Source organism: Pinus tabuliformis, chromosome Q (genome assembly GCF_031772625.1).
Source record: "Pinus tabuliformis cultivar Carrire ecotype Pingquan chromosome Q, CPIR1, whole genome shotgun sequence".
Lineage (NCBI taxonomy): Eukaryota > Viridiplantae > Streptophyta > Pinopsida > Pinales > Pinaceae > Pinus > Pinus tabuliformis.
In genome coordinates this window covers 1,228,287,236-1,228,305,521 of record NC_142296.1, presented here as the reverse complement: position 1 = coordinate 1,228,305,521, position 18,286 = coordinate 1,228,287,236, and the positions used below count along the sequence as shown (strand labels likewise).

General features: G+C 35.2%; 1 protein-coding gene across 2 annotated transcripts in view; it reads right to left on the bottom strand.

Moving 5' to 3' along the window:
• Window positions 1-17,090: 17,090 nt before the first annotated feature.
• Window positions 17,091-18,286, bottom strand: part of LOC149224236 (BURP domain-containing protein 6-like) — a 40,418-nt gene continuing 39,222 nt past the window's right edge. The window contains exon 3 of one of the 2 annotated variants that reach the window (XM_089386047.1): window positions 17,091-18,135. In XM_089386047.1, coding sequence (XP_089242173.1) covers window positions 17,285-18,135 — 851 coding nt within the window. In that variant the 3' untranslated portion in view covers window positions 17,091-17,284. Of the gene's footprint in view, window positions 18,257-18,286 lie in introns of both variants that reach the window. The other variant, XM_089386046.1, reaches the window with a different exon arrangement.

The following is an 18,286-nucleotide window of genomic DNA, read 5'->3' as shown; positions in this document are numbered from 1 at the left end:
AAACCTGTAAGACAACCTCAAAGACGAATGAATCCCATGATGAAGGAAATAGTGAAAGAAGAACTGCAAAAATTGTTAAAAGTTGGATTCATCTATCCTATTTCAGATAGTCAATGGGTTTCTCCACTGGTTATTGTACCAAACAAAAATGGAAAGTGGAGGGTATGTGTGGACTATCGATAACTAAACAAAGCTACACTAAAAGATCATTTTCCTCTACCATTCATTGATCAAGTGTTAGACTCATTAGCTGGGAAGAAATTTTTCTCCTTCTTAGATGGGTTTAGCGGATACAACCAGATAAGAATAGAAACAGAAGACCAAGACAAGACAACATTTACTTGCCCATGGGGAACATATGCATATAATGTTTTTCCATTTGGTCTATGCAATATACCTGCAACTTTCCAACGAGCAATACTTGTAATATTTGCTGATCTAATTCATGAATGTGTAGAGGTCTATATGGATGACTTCACAGTTTACGGAAACACATACAATGATTGCTTAAACAACCTTGAGAAAGTTTTGAAACGATGCATTGAAACAAATTTGTCATTAAGCAATGGGAAATGCTATATGATGTTGACAGAAGGAATAGTTCTGGGACACCACATTTCTGCTTCAGGAATAAAGGTGGATCCAGCAAAAATCCAAGTCTTAGTAAACTTAATGCCTCCTACAACACAAAAGAGGTAAGAAGTTTCTTAGGCTATGCAAGCTATTATAGACGATTCATTGAAAACTTTAGTAAAATAACCCAACCTCTGTTCAAACTATTAGCAAAAGATATCGAATTTCAATGGACAAATGATTGTCAAAATGCATTTCAAATTCTGAAAGAGAAATTGTCAGTTGCCCCCATTCTTCGTGGGCCCAACTGGTCTTTACCATTTCATATATCAACTGATGCATCCGATACCGCGATAGGTGCCTCTCTTGGACAGAAAGAGAACTTGTTCACTTATGCAATATACTTTATAAGCAAGAATCTAACACCTGCAGAAATGAACTACACAGTCACAGAAAAAGAAATGTTAGCCGTTATACATGCAGTAAATAAATTCCGACACTATATAACAGGATATCAAGTTTTCATTCATACTGATCATTCAGCAATCAAATACTTGATGAAACCCATCACCAATGGACGAATAACAAGATGGTTACTGTTATTGCAAGAATTTAATATCACAATACAAGATCGGCCAGGCAAAGAAAATCAAGTGGCTGACTTTCTGTCCCACATACACTCACCTAACCATCCAAATCCAGTTGCAGATAACTTTCCAGATGAACATCTGTTTTCCATCACAGTCAAAACACCATGGTTTCCAGACATTGCAAACTATTTATCTTCTGGAAGGTTTCTAGCTCAATTCACTAAAAAGCAAAAATACAAAATTGTTAGAGCAAGCTCTAGATGTAGTTGGGTAAATGGTAAGTTATTTTATACTGGTTCAGACTTGATAATTAGAAAATGTGTACGGGAAGATGAAATATTAGACATTCTAAGAGCATTTCATGATGAACCATGTGGTGGCCATTTTGCAGATAAACGAACAGCATATAAGGTGCTGCAACTGGGCTATTACTGGCCATCCATCTTCAAAGATTCTAAGAAATATGTCAAGCAATATGACAACTGCCAGAGAATAGGGCGACCAATAACATCGGATGAAATGCCGCTTAAGCCACAGGTTCTCATAGAACCATTTGAGCAGTGGGCACTTGACTTTGTTGGACCTATCAATCCACCATCAAATGGGAAGAGGTACATCTCAGTATGTACATACTATGTAACTAAATGGGAAGAAGCAAAAGCAGTAAACAAAGCAACACAAGATACAGTGGTCACCTTTCTTTTCGAAGAAATCTTTGTCAGATATGGAGTACCTAGACAAATTGTAACAGATCAGGGCACACAGTTTACATCAAAGCTGGTACGAGATGTAATGGAGAAATACAAGATCAAACACAGGAAATCTACACCATATCATCCACAAGCAAATGGGCAGGTCGAATCAACAAATAAAGTCCTATAAAATATCATGACAAAAACAGTACAGATGAACAGAAAAGATTGGTCTGAAAAATTAAAAGATGCACTATGGGCCTACAGGATCACATGGAAAACTACAACTGGTTTCAGTCCATACCAGTTAGTATATGGGAAAGAGGCCCTACTGCCTATAGAGTTTTAGATACATACATACAGACTAGCAGCTGAAATAGGACATGACTTGACTGAAGCACAATAGCAGCGGATCATGGAACTCAATCAGTTATATGAGCATCGTCAACAAGCCATGGAACATACTACATTGGTGCAACAACAAAGAATGAAGTGGCACGACAGATATATCAAAACAAAGACATTTCACAAGGGAGACTGGGCATTGGTTTTCGATTCAAAGACTTCAAAGCGAAGTTCACAACACACTGGCTAGGCCCATATGAAATTGATGAAATCTTTGACAATGGAGCAGTCAGGATCAAGACAATCGACTAGGATTCCACCTCATTTATAGTGAATGGACATAGGCTCAAAGTTTACAATAGGCCTCTCAATAAAGAAGCATTTATGAAACAACTGATCGAAGATACAGAACTGGAACTCATGGCACAGGATTAGCCATCTTCCAGTCTAGTAGTTGAATAAAAAAAAAAAAACATAGAAAAAAAATTAAAAAATATATAAAAAAAACATAACAAAAAATAATAATTAAAAAAACATAAAAAAAACATAAAAAAAACAAATAAATTGTTTGCAAGTGAAAACCAGGCCACTGGCACTTTGCAAGCACGAATTCATAGGGGAAAACCAGGGCAACTTGGACTCTATGAATTCCTTATACTTGTTCTATTGTTCTCAGATACATTTAATGCAGGCACTCTCCACCACCAAATGACTTGAGGACAAGTCATATCTTCAACAAGGGGGAGACTTGCATTCGCTCTTTAACTGAACAGCTGAAGTTGCAAACATCAGCTCTTTAGCTGGAACGCTGAAGTATAGACAAAACTTGTATTGTCAACAGAGGGACCTGACATAACAAATCATTGCCAAGGGACCTGAAAGACCTGTCAATGTCAACACAACATGTGCATATTTTGTAAGCAGTGAAAGGGACCTGAAACAAAGAATCATTACAGAGGAACCTGATTAACAATTCAAGAACTAGAACATGCAGAACAAGGAGCAGCAATAAAGTTTACATTTTGATCCATATACAACATCTGATCAATTGATTTCATCCCACTTGTACAACCATCATCCAGGGGAGTATATGTATAGTCATTTTGTGCTTTAAAAATTCAAATTTTTCTTAGAAATTTTTAGTTTTTGTTAAGTTGAAATTAGTACCTGAGGATATTCATTATCATTCATATCCTATATTCCTATAACCCTTATACATCATAACCCTATTCCCTTTCATTTCCATACATATTCCCTATTACTCCTAAAGTATTTTTCTTTAAGAGCTTAGAAAGACCAAACTGGGACAACCTTCAACCTGCACATACAACTCAAAGCATTAGTGATGGTGATAATTTTAAATATGACCCAAATGGTCATTTTAAAATTATAAAGCTATGTTATACAAATCAAATAAACCCCATGCGCTATATGGAAATCAAAAGTTATATCATACAACATATACCATAGTTCAAAACAAAATGTGTGAATGCGCTCAAATCATTTATATCACCCAACGCGCATATGATAAGTGGTGCACAACATATGGTATATGATACAGTTATAAGTGAAGGCTCATAACACAATGGTATGATATAAATGGTGGATGGCCGCATATAAAACAACAATTGAAACGTTATGGCGGGGAGGTTGAAATATCATTGCATGTGAATCATTTCAAAACAAGCAATGGTTATATATCATTGCAAGCGCATGACAGTGGGCATAATGGTAAAACAACCGTAATAAATAAAACGTTAACCCTAAACAACTGCCGGCCAGCACACAGGTACGAGCTTAACACGGTGGCATGGCAGCTCATGGTCATTGGACAATATACTGCATAGGGGTCATGCGTATGGAAACAATGATTCGGCCATCCTCATGACATAGTCGGGCGACTGGTCAAACAAGATGGCCATGTAAACCATGCATTGTAAACACCAATGGACACAAAGCGCAGTACAACCCTGAAACGGTCATGAACCGACTGAGCTCTTGCGCTGTTTAAACCATAATCTTCATTGCCAAATAGCTCAGAGCAATGGTGTTTGAGGCCACAACATAGTAAAAAATAAGAGTGAATTGAGTTGGGGCGGATTTAAAGAAGGAAATCATCCCGGGTTTCACGTTCAAGGATAGCAGATTTTTGGGATTGAATCAGGTAAGGCGCTAGTTGTTTAAAGCTCGACATACAGTGAGTCAAGGTCATGAACTATCTAAATTAATGGTTACGATTGCTCTGTCCCTGCCACCAGTCAATTGCACAAGTTGAAACAAGGATTTGGAGCGCCGGATATCCCTCAAAGCGCTCGTTGATAATAGGTAAGCCGAAACCATAGCCTCAAATCCGTTGATTCGCTGCGTGAATCTTGGTATGCACTGCTAGTGGATCACGCTTCCCTTAAATGACAATGCATGCATGGTTAACACGTTTAGGATTTGACATTGTTATAAGGAATTTTTATGGTATGTCGTGTTAACAATGGAAACAATACACAGAGGAGGCATGAAAATTAGTTGTTATGGCATGCTATATTGAATGGCGGTGAGTGGGTATTAAAATGTGAATGTTATAAACTGCGCACTGCGCTTGTTTATTGCCATACATTGTTTTGATTGCGCGCCGGTTCAAACGTCAAAACAAACAGTCAACTGTTATGAAACAACATGCGTCCATAACCCTTGCTGCGCACTGTTGTTTTGTTTGCACCGAAAACAGGGGATTGCAGTGCCTAAGGATTGAATGCATAATGCATGTGAAATTTTGATTTGCCAAAAGAAGATTTGATTGCTGAGCCAAATGCGCCGTGTTTTCTTATTTTATCACTTGTGTTTGTGAGGCCGAGCGTATGTGTATAGTCCTCAATCTGCCATGCTAAGGCCGAGTGCCTTCTTGCCCATATTTTTGATGCAACCGAGCGTATTTTTGGTAATTGTTTTTATGATGAGGCCATATGCATATTTTCCAAATTTTGTGATCAGTCAAAAGCGTTTTTTCAAATATTTTTGGTTAGGCCGAGAGCATCTTGAATGTTTTTTTTGATGAGGCCGAGAGCCATATGCATGCATACTACTCAGTTTTCCTGGTTGAATATACACAGTAAAACAATGGTTTGAATTTTGGCAACGAAATAAGGCCAGGAGCATATATGGATATTGTTTATATATGTATTTTTGTTTTTAAAAACAGAGAGCAGCATATTAACAGGGGTATACAGGTGTATGTTTTCATTAAACAGGGAACTAAAACAGTGTTGTTATAAAGAACAGAGTCAAGAAGAGATTAGAATTAAGTTGATTGAGAGGAGGAAGGTAAGCTTCTTCGCTTCCAAAATTTCATTTTGAAAACAAACAAATAATTATATCTTTTTTTGTGTCAAAATGAAATTAGTAACAGCAGAGGAATTCATTCATTGGTTTACAGAAGAAATGTTAGTCAGAGTAGAGCCAAAATTTCAGATAGAGAGTTGGGGGAAGGAAACTATAGAAAAACTTTACCAGGCGGGGATGATAAGTTTCCTACAAAAATTTGATGGCCACTCTGAACAAATAACCAGGGATTTTATAAACAATTTCAGTCAAGACCAGACATGAGTGGGAGATGTCATTATTCCTGTAACCCAGGAATATCTTTCCCAAGCTTTAGATCTACCCATGATAGGTGAGAAGTATTACAAAGGCCTGCACTTCAAGGAGAAAGCTTGGACTTTCTTTCTTGAGAAGAACTGGAAAGGGACATTTGATAGAACAAAAGGGATACCCAGGGAATGGTTTAATGAACCATGGGGTGAGTTGGTTTTGGTTATCCAAAAGTTTTTGACCTGTGATAGAGGATATAGCGTGGCCCACTTGTATCATGTCAGACTTCTGCAGCATATAAAAGGGGAGGATAGGATTAACTTGCCTTATTTCCTATATAGGATCCTTTTGAGAATGATTGAAACAGTCAAACATGAACACAGGCCTAAAGCAAGACAAATTTACCACCAAGGATTAATCAAAATCCTAGTTGAGTATCAGGTGAGATCACAGGGCATAGTGTGGCGAGAATTCATGTCTAAAATTCAATTCATTGAACAGGTTAATGAGGTACAGGATAAAACAGAGCAGGAAAACAGAGGATTGATGAACTCACCCTTGTATCCTAGAACAAGAGCCAAACAACATAATAGCATGGCCATGCAAGAAAATGAAACATCTGTTATGTCTATTCCTAGAAGATTTAGGAATAAAAGTCCCATTGATTTAGACAAGGAAGTAGAAACATATTCCCCAAGACAACAAGAAGAAAATGATATTGCACAAGAGGTATTTGAGAAGGATTCTTCATATGATGATGCAGCAGCAACATAACTAATGAAAACAACACAAGATTTTGGGAGAGAAATCAATTTGGGAAGAATCAAGGATTTAACTGACCAATTGGAAATTAACAAAATCTTGGAGAAACAATTAAAAGAAGAAACAAGGCAAATAAGAAATATAATGCTAAATTGGTTAAGGCAAATGAAAAATTGAATGAAGAATTGGGGAGGCTGAAAAGGAAAAATGATCTACTTTCTAAGCAAGCATTTAAATGGCTAAAGGAAAAGAACATGTGGCAGGCAAAGTATGAAAAACAAAAGGTCAAAGCAGCTTTGTTTAGGGAGAGACATGACACAGGTCTGGATTGTTTGGCCAGGGCAACACAACAGGAAGCATCTACAGGTACAACATCTACTACAGAGAGACGAAGGTCAAAGAGGAGCAAGCAAGCATGGGGACATGCTTGATGATAAGCAAGGGAGAGATGTTGGGCCTTCGTTTTGGTCTTATTTTTGCTCAAAGAAACTTACTTATCCATCTATTTTCCATCCATTTTCCCTTCATTTATCCCATTTTGATGTATATTTGATATCCATTCAGGTATTTAATTCTAATTTTTCAATTTCTAAAGTTTTTATGAAAATTTGGTTTTTAGTGCAAAATTGGCAGATTCAGAAATTCCCGTAATAGCTCTATGATTGATATGGTTGTAGGACACTTGGGCACGAATGAAATGCATGGATGAACAGCTTGGGAACTAGGACTAAGCCAGCAATGCTTATTTCGGACAGAACAAGCTTTATTAGGCCCATTTGGTGCTAGTCAACCATGACTAGTCATTCAAGAATCCCATAGAAATAGGGCAGTTTTGAGATTTAATAGGAATGGTCATCTTTCTTGGGATGGGAGTAATGAATTCGACTTAGATAGGTGGATGAGAGTAGATGGGTTTGTTTGAGTGAATATAGATCAGTTTTTTCATGAGACTTCTTATTTAAAGCCAAAACTTTAATGGCTTATGTATTGATTTTGTGATATACTTTTATGCTGTGACATCTTTGGATTGAGGAGTTAATTTGAAGACTTGTGTTATTATTATTTTGCTGTTCAATGCTATGGATGTGTGACTGAATTTAAGCTTCTGATATCACCTCTCAAAGTGTGCAAGGCAAGGGTGGAGGGCCCCCATTCCAAGCTAAGTACACTTCCTTGTTAACTAGTTTCATTTCCTTGTAATCTGGTTGATTGTAGCACTAGTTTTTCAAAGCTTTATTTCAGTTTTCTTTATGGTTTATGCATAGTGATTGATTTCATTAGTTAATAGCTTATTAATCACTTTATTGAGTTGGAAAAATAGGTGTTCAAGTTGGGTATCCCTTCTGCTAAAATGATGAATCAAAACTAGTTTCTTTTGTTTGCATGCAAGTAGTTTTTTTCATTGAGATTTTGATATTGGGATGAATGAATTATGATGGAATACCTTATGTGTCTCTTAAGTTAAGAGCTTATTTCATTAATAATTTATCTATCTTAAGCTTTTGGTTTCAATCTCTGATTCATTAAGTGATAATTGAGGTGAAGGTGGACTTCTTGAGGTCAAGAACCCTTTCAATGTTTTTTTCTTTTTAAGTTGATTGAATTAGAGTTATAGAATGTATTACTTTTAGCTTTTGAATGACTTATCTTTCAAGGTTTGATTACATCTGATCTTCACATATAGTGAACTTGCCTCAAAGCATAAACAACCCGAATTGATAAGAAATAATTGTGTTAATTTAGGTCCACAAATTAGCTCAACAAATCATTTAAATTTTTAATGGAAAATAATGATAATTTTATGAATAATTCCCTATTCATAAAAGCCCATTAGATGATTTTTTTTTTAATTAAATTATTTACATTGGGATTTTTTTTGTGACTAGTGTTTCTTGTATTGGGTGTTGCCACTATTAATTTTCTTAATATTATATCCAATATGGATATTCTATTACAATGTACTTCTTATATGAGTGCTTATCATTGTATTCTTACATGTGCAGATTTGAATATAAAATATCAATATAGGTTTAGAAACCCATGGAAATTAATATGAATAACATTGTGAACTACTAAAATTTCAACAAAACTCCAATGCAATTTCAATTTAAAGGGATAATAGCATTTTTTTTATTCAAGTAAGCTCAATGCATTGGAAGACTACAAAAAAATATCAAACTTCAATTAAAGTTCATAAAATTAAAATTTCATACATTGAAAAAAATGCATATAACTATGGACTATATAAAATTCATAATTTAAGAAAATGTGTGTAAGTACAAGTCACATAATATATTATGGTAAGAAATAAACAAATTATACTTAAGGTATATATATTGATATATTCTAAAGCTAAATCTATATGTTTTTGTTTATGGAATAACACCCAAAAATACATGATACAGTAAAAAGAAAATGCATGCACTTGTATAAGTTGTAATTGGTACCCTTCAATAATCAACGTTAACAATCGAGCATGCAGTACTATAAGAAAAGTATTAAACCAACTATTAAAATGCATTTCTAATTATATATTTCACAATTTAACTTGTATCCAACACATTGTGGTGTATTCCTTCTAACTTGCATTATACTTAATAAAATAAAAATTGAAAATTGAAAAACATATATAAACCTAACTTATGGAATGATAACTTACTACAACTTATATAAGAATTCCTAATTTAAGAACACTTGTAATCATCACTCATATAATATATTATTGTAAGTAATAAGGAAATGGTGCTGAAAATATGTATATTGTTATACTCATATTATCACAACCTCTACAAGAATTGTAAAAGCCAAATATACATGTATTTACATATGGAATAATAGATAAAAGAAAGCACATTCACTCATGAAGCTACAACATATATTGTTTAATATATTTTATAACAGAAAGTAAGCATTAACCTCCTTATAAGCATGTGAAGTTTTATTATATAAATTATCAACAGAATTAGTTCCAAGCTAAAATCATTATTTATTCCAGTAAATGTTAGTTCAGAGCATACACATCACACACAATAGATTTATAGTCAGAGACTTAGAAGGCAATAGTAAAGAATAATTTCAGAGACAAACAAATGGAGAAACAACAAGATTACTCAATCAGAAATAGCGGAATAGATAAAACAATCACTGGAGAACAGAAATCACTTAGCATTGTGTAACAGGCCTGGACCTTGGCTTGCATTCCTTGGCCAAAGAAATTACAAATTTATAGAGGTTGAAGAAGGATCTAGAATCTTATATGTGATTCAGATGGAGATCTGGAATGATCTAGAAACTAATGGAGAAGTAGAAATATCTAGAAACTAATGGTGGTGTAGAAGGATTTAGAATCCTACATGTGATTCATGAATTTGGCTTCACACTTAACATTCTCCCACTTGAAGCCAAATAAGAGTCATCAAGTCACACCGAGTCCTACCATGCCTCTACATAACTCATGTTTATTTTGTGGTAGAATCTTAGTGAGCATATCAGCAGGGTTCCTATCTATAAGGATCTTTTCCAAGGATAATTGTTCTTCTTCCAACACATGTTGGATCCAATGGTACCTTAAGTCAATGCGCTTAGTTTTTGAATGAAATGCTGGGTTTTTCGCCAAGTGAATGGCACTCTGACTATCACAATATAACACATACTTGTCCTGCTTTATTCCTATCTCTCCTAGGAATTGCTACATCCACAACATCTATTTACAAGCTTTTGTTGCAGCTACGTACTCTGCTTCTGTTGTAGAGAGGGCTACTATTCTTTGTAGCCTTGACACCCAAGATACTGCTGCACCTTCAAATGTATATAAATAACCCGTAGTGCACTTTTTGGTGTCCATATCTCCAGCCATATCTGCATTTGTAAATCCTTCAAGCACAGTCTCATCATGACCAAAAAATAAACAATAATGACTAGTACCCTTGAGATACCTCAAAATCCATTTTACTGCTTGCCAGTGTTGTTTGCCTGGATTGGCAAGGAACCTACTCACTACTCCCACTGAATATCCAATGTCTGGTCGTGTGCATACCATGGCATACATCAAACTGCCAACCGCTGAAGCATAAGGAATCTTGCTCATCTCTTCTTTCTCCTTGTCATCACTAGGACATAATTCAGTACTCAGCTTGAAGTGGGTTGCAAGGGGTGTACCAACTGGCTTGGCATCCTTCATATTAAACCTGTCAAGCACCTTCTTGATATATTTTTCTTGTGACAGCCACAACCTTTTGTTTTTCCTATCACACATAATCTGCATGCCCAATATCTGTTGTGCTGGTCCCAAATCCTTCATTGCAAATTTGCTACCCAAATCTGTCTTCAATCTATTGATCTTATTCTTATCATGCCCAATAATCAACATGTCATCCACATATAACAATAATATGATATACCTTCCTTGATCATATCTCTTGATATAGACACAATGGTTAGCTTCCAACCTCTGAAAACCATGTTCCAACATGAATGAATCAATTTTTTTGTACCATTGTCAAGGTGCCTGTTTCAACCCATAGAGACTCTTCTTCAACCTACAAACAAGGCCTTCTTTGCCTTTTACTATGAAGCCTTCGGTCTGCTCCATATAAATTTTTTCCTCCAATTCACCACGAAGGAATGCAGTTTTTACATCTAACTGTTCACATTCTAGGTCTAAAGCAGCAACTAGACCAAGAATGACTCTAATGGATGACATTTTAACAACAGGTGAGAAAATTTCAGTGAAGTCAATACCTTCTTTTTGGGCAAAACCTTTCACCGCCAGCCTTGCTTTATACCTCTCCTTCTTTTCGTCACCTTCATGCTTAATCCTGTAAACCCATTTTTTTTGTAGAGCCTTTCTTCCTTTTGGGAGGTTTACCAACCCCCAAGTTTTATTTTCCAGCAAAGAGTTCATTTCTTCTTCCATTTCTTTCTTACATTCTTCACTGTGCTCAACTTTACAGGTTTCTTGAAAACAATTAGGCTCGTCTTCATTAGTCAATAAAATACAGTTTGAAGGAGGATACCTTTATGAAGGCTTATGAGGCCTAGAAGATCTACAAATCAACTGTAGTGGTGCATTATCAGGTTGAATCTCCTGTAAATGTTCCTTCAAGATTCCTTCTTCTTGTTGTTAATCATTTTCCACTTGTTCTTCATGCTCCTGAATTTGCTATTCATTTTCTTGTATTGGTGGTACATTTTCCTATTGCTCTTCAAACCTGTCAATAACCTTCTTGACCTCCAACTCACCTATAGTCTTCTTGAACATTTCTAACTCATTAAATATAACATCTTTGCTTCTAATAATTTTATGTTTGACTGGATCCCATAGACAATAACCAAAATCTTCATCTGCATAGCCCAAAAAAATGCATTTCATAGATTTATCATCTAGCTTAGTTCTATTTTCTTTGGGAATATGTATAAATGCTTCACATCCAAAGATTTTCAAGGGGAATAATTCAAATTATTACCATTCCAAACTTCTTCAGGTATACCGACATCCAAGGCTGTAGTTGGAGATCTATTTATGAGGTAGCAAGCGGTCCTGAATGCCTCAACCCAAAAATTCTTCTCCAAACCAGAATTGGACAACATACTTTGCACCTTTTCCATAATGGTGTGATTCATCCTTTCTGCGACACCATTCTGTTGAGGAGTACTAGGCACAACCTTCTCATGTTTTATGCCAAACCTGTTACAATATTCCTTAAATGCATTTGAGCAATATTCTCCACCATTATCTATTCTTAAACACTTGAGCAATTTGTTAGTCTCTCTTTCAACAACAACGTGAAAATTTTGAAATATTCCAAACACTTCATTTTTAATTTTCATAGTATATGCCCAAACCTTCATGGATGCATCATCTATAAATTTTACAAAATGTGATGATCCTCCTAATGATTTGATGTTAACAGGCCCAAACACATCTGAGTGTACCAATTCTAACACATTTTTCTTTCTGTCATGGCCACCTCTAAGGAATGAAACCCTTCTTTATCTACCATATACAATGCTCACAAAGATCAAGATTGTAGGATTTCAAACCTGGCAATAAATTTTTACCAACAAGGATTTTTAAGCCGTTCTCGCTCATGTGACCCCAACGCTTATGCCATAGATCTGCTGAATTTCCTTCTTTTGTGACAGTAGCCAAATCTGATTTTCCTATCAGTGTCTTCAATGTGTATAACGTTCCTATCTTGGTTCCTTTGGTCACGACCAATGCTCCTTTGCTAATTTTCCAACCTCCATTTCCAAAGCATGTGGAATAGCCTTCATTATCTAGTCGTCCCATAGAGATTAAACTCGTGTGCATTTCTGGTACATGCCTAACATGTTTCAACAATATATCTTGTCCATATTTCATCTTGATCTAGACATCTACCACTCCAACGATAGTGCAAAAATGATTATTCCCCAAATGCACTCTACCATAATCACCAGGATTATATGAAACAAAAATATCTTTGCATGGGGTTACATGGTGAGATGCCCCAGAGTCAAGGATCCAATCAAAGCTACTACTAGATGTATATAAACATGCATCCTCTACTGAAACAGTAAAAAACACATCACCATCTGTGGCTACAGCAGTAGTCTCACCTTAATTTGTGCTGGATGACTTGTGCTTTGTATTAGATGGTCTCTGATCCTTTTGTCCTTTCTTCCAAAATCGACATTCTTTCTTCATGTTCCTAGGTTTGCGACAATGAAAGCAGATGATCCTACCTCTCATTGATTTTGATCGGCCTCTCGATCTTGATCGCCCTTGCCAGCCTCGATCTATTCTCCTACCACGATCCGCTATAGCTAGAGCTTCTCCTCCCTGGTTTTCTGCAATTAACCTGCGTCGCAGTTCCTCATTCATTAAACTGCTACTAACATCATCAAACTTCAGGGTCCCTACAGTTGTTGAAGTGCTCATAGCTACAATTAAATTTTCCCAGATGTCTGGCATAGAACAAATTAGCAAAATAGCTCTAATTTCATCATCTAAAATGATTTTAACAGAGGCAAGCTGATTAGTAACAATATTAAATGCATTCAAGTGCTCAGCAACTAAAGGACGCTCCTTCATTTTGAGATTATAAAGCTTCTTCATCAAGAACACTTGTTTGATGTTGTGTTCTTCTCATATAGATCATGGAGCTTCTTCCATAATCCTTTAGCCATCTTTTCTCCGGACACATTGAAATACACATTCTTTGCTAAATATTGGTGGATTTTTGCAAATGCCTTTCTATCTAGCTTATTCCACTCTTCATTTGTCATCGATGAGGGTTTCTTTTTTGTGCCCTCAATTGGCAAATACTGATCCTTTAAAATCAGTATATCCTTCGTCTATGATTTCCATAGGGCAAAATTAGCCCCACTCAACTTCTCCATATCTATAATTGTTGTCTCCATTTTCAATCAAATTCACGCCCCAAAACACAAAAACTCCACTTAAAAATAAAACTTTAATTATTACTCTTTAAAATTTAGTAATAATGACTTTCCTCCTTTTAAAATACCCTTTTCAAAATTCCTGCTCCTTTTTAAAATATACTTTTCAAAATTCCAACATATAATTATATATGTTGCATAATAGATAAAAAAATATATATAATGTTTTAACCTTTTCACATTTCACACATACATATGTTGGTTTGAGAAAAAACTTGATGTATACGTGCAAGCTTGGTGTGAAAAAAAAACTTACGAGCACCACGTTTCAACTCCAAACTCCATGGATCTCCACGTTTCAAACTCCAGCAACACTTTTCAACATAGATCCACGACCTTGTTTTTCTTGCAGCAATTGTCTTTTAGTTCCAGTGTTCCTCGACTATTTCCTGGATAGATCCCTTTCCTGGACTGTCTTCTTTGTAGGGATTTCCGATTTTCTAGGCAGATCCTTCAATAGCTCCAGAGGTAACAACCAACGTTTTAACGAACGATACCAGAGTAAGGCGATGGCACTAAGCGGCTTGCATAGTGGATATTCGACCATAGCTCCAATACCAGTTGATAGTTCAGAGCATACATAACACACAACAGATTTATACACAGAGACTTAGATGGCAATAGCAAAGAATAATTTCAGAGACAGACAAATGGAGAAACAACAAGATTACTCAATCAGAAACAACGAAATAGATAAAACAATCACTGGAGAACAGAAATCACTTAGCATTATGTAATAAGCCTGGACCTTGGCTTGCATTCCTTGGCCAGAGAAATTACATATTTATAGAGGCTGAAGAAGGATCTAGAATCATGTATGTGATTCAGATGGAGATCTGGAATGATCTAGAAACTAATGGCGGCGTATGAAGATCTAGAATCTTGGAGATCTAGAAACTAATGATGGTGTAGAAGAATTTAGAATCCTACATGTGATTCATGAATTTGGCTTCACACTTAACAATAAAATAAATGGATATTATTTAATTAATATAAAACCATTTTTTGCACTAAAATTATAAAATTTCATATACATTTTTCTGTCATATGCTTTTTTATAAACTTTAAAAATATAAATTAATTCATATTTAATTATGTTAATAAGCATGTCTTATTTAGTATAAAGTTTCTGAAATTTTTATATAATTATCAATAATTGCTAGCATACTCATAAAAATTAATTGATTGGTAAATATAGAAAATTATCGATCCATAATAAACATCAAAACACTTCGAGGCAAGGATACAAACTTCGACTACATTAAAAAAAACTTGTGGTAAAACTAGATGAACGAAAACATATAACCAACTAGAGAGGAAGCACAGGCGACGATGGCGGATTTGAACGACGACAAAAAACTGACCCTCAAACACCCTAATAGAAATAGGGCAACAATGCCATCAGAAGAGTCGAGCCACGAACAAGACTTGCACCTAGAAGCAGCGACAACGAAACCAACTTCGGGAAAACATTGAACCTCTATTAATGATATTGACAAGCAAAGAAGCAGAAGTTGTAGTAGCGAGCATAGCTCCAAAATACACTCAAAACCTCCTCCAACAATGGCGACAAGCACTTGGAAAAGCAATTAGGACGTCGAGTCGATAGAAAACCAGGGAAAAGAAGCATGGAAAAGAAGGTTGTGATGGCTAGGGCATCCATTGAACCCTCTCCCCCCTCAATGCCTGCCTGTTTGCTCCATCAATGACTGACCAATATTCCTTTTCAATATTCTTAATAGTAGTTACAAATCACATGTTAAGATTTATATAAAAATTAGTTATCCTCTTTATCTTAAAATTAAATAATTAAAAAGAAAGGTTATATGAGCATAGGTTATAGTTTTTAAGGCATGTGGTATTAGTAAGCCATGGTATTGGTCCATGGTATTGTAACAAAGCCTATTTACAAGATAAGAATCTCCATGACAGAGTAAGGATAAATATTTATGGTTAAAAATATTGTTTTATAAATATAAAAAAACTTATATACTAATCTAGATCGATCTGAAGTATGGATCTAACTAAATTGAGAGGGATCAAATTTCTTTATGTGCAAACTTCTTCTAGAGTGCAAAATTTGAAAAAAGTATTGCATCCCTCTCATCTCATGATGGATCCCAATGACTCTCTCTATATATATCCAATGTGTATTGTTTTATTGTTTAAATTGTTTTTTTAAATGCTATGTAGAGTACATTGCGCACATTAAAATGGTTTTTTTGTTATTAATATACTTTTAAGTATACATATTAAAATAATTTATTGATAACCCAAATTAAATTTTTTTGTCATTCTAAATGAATTATACATATCCCTCTTATTATTCTTATTAGGAAGTACTTGAATTTATTTTTATTATTTTTTTAACTTTCAATTTTTCTTTGGACAATTGAAGATTTTATTATATATAGTAAAATGTTTTCTTTGAATATATATATATATATATATATATATATATATATATATATCGAGTTAGCATAGATCTTCAAACAAGTTATTTAAATCTCATGTGAAATATTTTTTAAAAGTATAAGGTTTAAATATCTTACACTTTTTTTTACTTCTAATTACTTTACCTCCTTTAAAGTTGATATGAAATCATATTACTTTATAGGAACTACTTACTAAACATACATGGCATTTTTTTGTTTTGTTTTTTACTATATTGGACATTACTTTTCTATTTAGAGAATATTTTATTCTTATTTTAAGTAGGAAATGTGTCAACTGGACATTGAATATGGAAAGAATTACACGTTGCCTTCATAATGAGTTGTAGAATAAATCTCTTTCCTCGATAAACTATTCTACTTAATAAATATTTTTATAATTAATAATATTAATAATTTAAGTTTAATATTTTTATAATTAATATTATTAATAATTTAAATAAACTTATAATTTAATTAATTTTCATAACCGAACTATTCAATTTATATAATTACACTTAATTAACTAAATAAATAATTAACATCTGAATAATACTTTAATTCGACCTTCAAGCCGGGAATTAGAAAGTAGAGCACTTAAATAACAAATGCATGCAAAGATGAGTGGAACATAACCGTTACCAATATGTAAAGATAATTGAAACCAGGTGCATAGGCTCTGGATATCCAGATGTTGAGAAGAAAAGAAGATTACATTGTTCTTTAAAGCAGTGGACTTTGATAGCTCCTTACATGGACACGCACGATTTCTCTCAGTTTCGGAAAAACCAAACACATTATTTAACCTAATACTGTCATCCAAGCCCGAAATCTGTGAAGATCCTAAGCTTGACAGGTAGCTAATTTAATTTTTATCCTTAGTAAGCCAGAGCAAACTATCCCCCAAAATTAAGTGACAATAAACCGATCCCTTGATCCGTACGTTGGGATGGCATAGAGCAGTGGCGTTATACATATTTCCATTTTTCTCCAACACCTCAACTTCCAGTGTGAAAGTCAATGTGCCATTGATAGAATGACAGTAGTACACCCCATATGGATACACCAAGCGATGGCAGGTCAATGGAGGGCGGTTTGAAGGGCCGGATAGTCTTTGAACAACTTTGGTTACCCTTGCTTTCTTTCCAGAGTCGCCTGTGAGCGCAGGGTGAGAAACAAGCTCAATATTATCAGAAGAACCCAAGTTAGAGAGCACAAATTCTGTCATGCCCTCAATCGATGTGGTGCACATCTTAAATTCACCTAGTGCGGGCTTCTCCTCGCATGCAATGAGGGTATCATTGATGTTCTTCGTCATATTTGATGTCCACGATATGCCAAAGGAAGAGACCACATCTGAAAGCGCTGTGCTGGCAAACGGGATGAGCTGTGATAGATTACGGGGTAAAAATGCCTTCCACGGACTGTAAAGGTCTGGCAATGTTATTTGTCCCCCTTCCCTCAACTCCTTGGTTGAAAAAAATATGTCACTCCTCACCTGTGATTCAAAATTACTAGCAAGAAACACAGACACTGGAACGAGAGTCTGATATACAGGTTGGGAACACAGTAAATTCGCAGAATTACAGAATTGAGTGGCATGGGAATGCAAATCTCCACCCTTTATGATTTTAGCGAATGTGTTCACCTCCCCTTGTGTGAGTGGAGATATACTTGCTGCTACTCTCTTGGGTACTTGAATGCTCGGGAATTTTTCTCTCCATAACTTCAATTGCATCTCTGCAACTTTATTTGTGCCCCCCACTACAACTTTATTTGTGTCCCCCACTGTGGGGAGGGGCATGACCAGCAACATTACCATGACTCCAAACAATTCCTGATAACACCAGTTAAGCACCATAAATAT